The sequence below is a fragment of the Triticum aestivum genome, chromosome 4D (assembly GCF_018294505.1).
Source record: "Triticum aestivum cultivar Chinese Spring chromosome 4D, IWGSC CS RefSeq v2.1, whole genome shotgun sequence".
In the NCBI taxonomy this organism is placed as follows: domain Eukaryota; kingdom Viridiplantae; phylum Streptophyta; class Magnoliopsida; order Poales; family Poaceae; genus Triticum; species Triticum aestivum.
This window is the reverse complement of record NC_057805.1, coordinates 489,544,518-489,549,786: the sequence shown is the minus strand read 5'-3', so window position 1 is coordinate 489,549,786 and position 5,269 is coordinate 489,544,518. Positions and strand designations below refer to the sequence as shown.

Genomic DNA, 5,269 nt, shown 5'->3' with positions numbered 1-5,269 from the left:
TTATCACATTAACTCATAGGGACTTCCTCCATCATCATGCTCATGGTCTGGCGACTTTGGACACACTGCAATGGTTGCATCTTCGACGTACTGCAACCCGCGACCACATGACTTGTGCAAGAGGACATGCACACATGGGCTAGGTCTGGGGCATCCGGGATTGATTTGATGTTGCTGGAGACATAGGCTAGGTTGCTTGGGCTAAGCATATCATGTTTCCTCTGCTCGCGCCATTGTTCTCGTGCCTTCTTGTGCACGCGTTGTACGATGTACCCAACCTTGTAACTCTCTAACTCCTTTTATCAATGAAAAGATACGCAAGCCTTTGCATATCCGCGAAAATAATAAGTGCATATAGACAGGCAAATATCCAATCGTGTCCAGCCAAAAGAACAAAAAGGAAAAAGAAAACAATGTCACTCGATACAAAATCTGAAGGTCGGCCAAAAGGGGCGATTTCTCAAAAATGTGATCACCTTAACAACAAACATGTCTCTAGATCAATGATACAAATTCCCATCAATAATAATTAGTATCCGCTAATAACCTCGTGAACTCGAGAAACCCTAATGATCAAGTTGTTTTACAATTTATTAGGATGCAATCGGTACTAAGGTGGATTAAGATAATCCAGCTTTTCTCTATGTTAATAATAAAAATTGCCATCCTTTTAATAATAAAAATGTCATGTTATTAATTATTCAAAAGCCATGCTCCTATACCAATAAAAATGGCATCTTTTTAATATTAAAATAATACTTCCTCTGTTTCATAATATAAGAGCGTTTTTTACACTAGTTTAATACATGTTTTTGCACCACCTCCTTCAGCCCAACTGGTAAGCATGTGTACCAGCTTTCTCCCCGAGAAAGCCTTCCCGAGATTCAAAGAAGAAGGTTGGAAGGTTGATCTCTGGTGATGCGCCCTTCGACAGAAAAACAACAGTGCGAATAACTTTCCCTGATCTTTCACGGCGCAATTCAGTTGCAATCAGTATTTCTTCTTAATCTTCAGTCGTTCCCCTATCCGAATAAGCAGCAGCAAATCAATCTGCAAATCGGCGTAACAACGATCCAGACTACTCCAGAATTAGACTTACTAGATGCAAATCTATTAAACAACATGCAAACTCTGCGAGACGCCCGAATCACATGGACGAGCCCTTTGGACTCACGTAGCAGATTAGAAGTCACAGGCTCCAATCCTCCACGCCAAGCAAACACGAACCCTAGATGGATTCTCCACAAAAACAAGCAGAACTTGGCCGCACGAACATAGCGAGTTTCTAGTTTATCTTACGTAAAACTAACTCACCTGATACACGGCCGGTTCGGCCCTATAAATAGTGCGCGCAGGCACTTACTCGGCTAGACTTGTACAACTAGGACTCTTATTACTAATTGGACTCTCAAGCTGACCGTAGCTTGTACTACTTTGACTTTTGTAACTAGCACATGCACGTACTAGTACTAGATAAAACACTTGACAGTAGATGGCACGCATCTACTAGTACTGAAACTATAGAAATAAAAAGGACACACATTACTTGTATGTTGAAATTCAGTTCAATTCAACTTCAGTTGAATTTTACCCACTGTCAAAAATTGGCATGGAGTGCTGAATGTGGGCTTCACTTTCTTTGCTGGTATGATCTGCATTGTGTCAGTTGCGCCGGTGTCATTCGCCCGACGCCTAGCTGGTACCACATACTTTACTACATCACCAACCTCAATCATGGCCGCATCATCTGGGATCAATGATAGTTTAGAACCAGCAAAAGGAGGCTGAAAAGCCGTAGTGCTAACGCATGCCCTGTAGTTTTGAAGCTAAGAGGACAACAGCAAGCTCCGCGTCGAAATGTGAAGCAAGCCGCGCTAGCGCGCTACTCTTCCTCTATGAGCGAGACTGTCTAGATATACTGATCGAAGAACTCCGCGAGCGGTCTAAGAGAGAGGTCTCGAGTTCGTGTACCCGTGATTTTTTTGGTGAGAAACAACAAAGTGAGCGTTTGGGAGAAAAACAGTTACAGCGAACCACTTCAGCCGATCTACGTAGTGTTGGACCTGCGCCAAGACCCGTGTGACTGTTGGGAAGGCGTTCGTCAGGATTGAGCTGCTGAAGAAGGTTCGCTGGATAACATTTCCCTAATATAAATATTTTGTATCACCCGGCAGCACTTGGGCGTGCCAACCACACGCTTAAGCTAGGATGGGCGATGTCCGGATCGTGTCCCGGCGCATGGTCCGCCCGGAGCCAAGCAACCGCCGGCCGCCGGAGCATCAGCCGGAGACCATCCACCTGACGCCGTGGGATCTTCGGATGCTGGCCGTGGACTACATCCAGAAGGGCGTGCTCCTGCCCAAGCCCCTCGCCGCCACCACCCAAGGACAGGGACGCAACGTCCCCGTCGTGGACCGCCTCTCGTCGTCCTTTGCGAGCGCCCTGGGCCGCTTCTACCACCTCGCCGGCCGCCTCGCCGTCAACGACGACGGGGCCGGAGCCGGCCAAACCATCTCGCTCCGGTGCAGCGACGAGGGCGCCGAGTTCGTGCACGCCGTGGCGCCGGGTGTCACCGTCGCGGACATCACCGCCCCGCTATGCATCCCGCGGGTGGTCTGGTCCTTCTTCCCGCTCAACGGGGTGCTCGTCGCGGAGGCCGCCACGGGCTCCCGCCCGGTGCTGGCCGCGCAGGTCACCGACCTCGACGACGGCGTCTTCGTTGCCATGTCGCTCAACCACGGGGTGGCCGACGGGACCACCTTCTGGCATCTGTTCAACACTTGGTCGGAGATCAACCGGCGCAGTGTCGACGGCGGCTACGACTGCGAGATCTCCTCGCCGTTGCCGGTGTTCGAGAGGTGGTTCCCGAACGGCTGCGCCGTCCCCATCCCTGTACCCTTGGGCAAGCTGGACGACATCGTGGGGCAGCGTCGACGTGCATATGGCCAGCGCCCGCCGGTGCTGGAATGCTTCGTGCGTTTCTCCGGGGAGAGCGTGAAAAATCTCGTGTCGAAGGCGAACGCCGAGATGTCAGGATCTGGCACCACCATCTCCTCGCTGCAGGCCATGCTCGCTCACCTGTGGCGCGCGGTGTGCCGCGCCAGGAGGCTGGCGCCAGAGCAGGACACGCGGTACGTCCTCCTCGTCGGATGCCGGGGCCGCGTGGACGGCGTGCCGGCGGCCTACTCTGGCAGCGCAGTCTCGCACGTCGCGGCCGATTCCACCGCCGGCGAGATCCTCGAGAAAGGGCTGGGCCGCGCGGCGTGGTTGCTGAACAGGGCCGTGGCGTCGTTCGACGGGGCGCGCGAGAGGGGGAAGCTCGCGGCCTGGGCCCGGGAGCCCAGCTTCGCGTTGCCGCCGGCGCTCGCGCGGGGCGCCGAAGCTCCTGCGCTGCTGTTGACGGGGAGCTCGCCGCGGTTCGACGTGTACGGCAACGACTTCGGGTGGGGCGCACCGGTGGCGGTGCGGAGCGGCGGGGGGAGCAAGCTGGCCGGGAAGGCGACGGTGTACGAGGGCGGGTGCGGCGCCGGGAGCATGGCGCTGTAGGTGTGCCTCGCCCCGGAGGCGCTCGCCAGGCTCGTCGCCGACCAGGAGTTCATGAGCGCCACCGTGCCATGATCTCCGGTCCCCGGCCGGCCGGCCGACAGATGTGCATGTGATCTTCTGTTCTTTTCAACCTGCAGCTTTCAGTATTGTACTGCTCATGTAATTGATGTTGGCCGCAGCAACTTTCCCTACAGCTGGGACCTGGGGTGTTTTCTTTTTTCAGTTTGACTAATTCACATCTAGATGTTTTTAAAGATGTCACATCTAAACTCCCACAAATATATAATGTAGCAACAAGAAACAAAAAAAATTAAAAAAAAAATAGACCACAAACAGAGTGAACATCAGCTTAGATGTGACATAACTATGTCACATCTAAATGCGCCCTAGACAGACTTTTTCTTTACTAGATACCTTGGGTGAACTTGACAGACACGATCTTCGCGTGAAGAACGAGGAAGTAGAAGACAGAAGCAAGGCCTTTTCATCACTACTAAAATGATTGCATGTTAATTATGCATTAATTACACGGTTATATTGGGTAGGATTTCAATAACGAATTAATTATATGATTAGAACAGAAGGTGATATTTGACGCTAAACATGTTAAGCTCTCATCATCAAAGTAATAGTAGATACTTGGATTAAGAGTTAAATACATCACATGTGCCTTAACTTGTTGGCTATGGTCAGATTGATGTCTAAACTTGCAAATACATAAAAGTGGTGCCATAACTTGTCGCATGATGCATACACGGGGCCTTCGCCCGTATGCCACCGCGTATGCTGCCCACACGGAGTGCTAGGTGGCGGCCGGCCCACATGTCAGTAGGTGTGAGCGTCGCTGTGCTAGTGATGGGCGTGATTTTCAGGCCAGCCACCAGAATGATAATACTACCTCCGTAAACTAATATAAGAACATTTAGAATACTAAAATAGTGATATAAACATTCTTATATTAGTTTACAGATGTAGTACTTCATAAACAATTGTTCGCTGGAAAACATATATAGATCGGAACCTATCACCGTGCAATTTCCATTTAAGTCATTTACTGTTCAGCTACTATGATGTGTAAATTTTCCCATATAAAAATATAATAATTATCAATATGTGATTATTGTCTAATTTTTATTCTATTTTTATTATCGTGTACTTCAAAGAGGTAAACATGAACTTTTCCTAAAATTTATGGTATTTAAACATTTCAATGTATATAATAAAACATTGTGTAATTTTTTTGTGTCTTAATTTAGGAATTTTAATGTAATAAAAACATTTCAATGTAAACAGTTCAAGGTGTATTAAATATCACTGTGTAAAAAAAATTATAAATGTGTTAAAACATGTTAAACGTGTTTGCAGAAATGTAAGAATAATTTTACACAATATTTTTTTAAACACGTCTACTACTTCTTAATACATGTGAGAATTTTGTAAAATATGTTGAATATTTTTTTTCAAATTCACTAACACTTTCTTTAAGTTTATGGCAGCTGTAATATTTTCTTACATCTCCTTTTTCAAACCGGAAAAATAATATAAAAATAAACATGAAATTGGAAATAAAAAACTTGTACGGGCCCATAAGAGCGTCATATATTAAAATAAAGCCAAGACAAATGCTTGAAGAGGTAAATAGCAATGTGATATATAGACGTCTAGCTTATAAATAGAACTTATTTCGTCATGTATACTTCATAAACGCAATATATAGATGTCT

General features: G+C 47.5%; 1 protein-coding gene across 1 annotated transcript; it reads left to right on the top strand.

Annotated features, from left to right (window-relative positions):
- Window positions 1–1,892: 1,892 nt before the first annotated feature.
- Window positions 1,893–3,800, top strand: LOC123100519 (uncharacterized acetyltransferase At3g50280). The gene has a single exon (XM_044522439.1). It carries the CDS (start codon window positions 2,209–2,211, stop codon window positions 3,544–3,546), a length of 1,338 nt encoding a protein of 445 aa, XP_044378374.1. The 5' UTR covers window positions 1,893–2,208; the 3' UTR covers window positions 3,547–3,800.
- The last annotated feature ends 1,469 nt before the right edge of the window (window positions 3,801–5,269 follow it).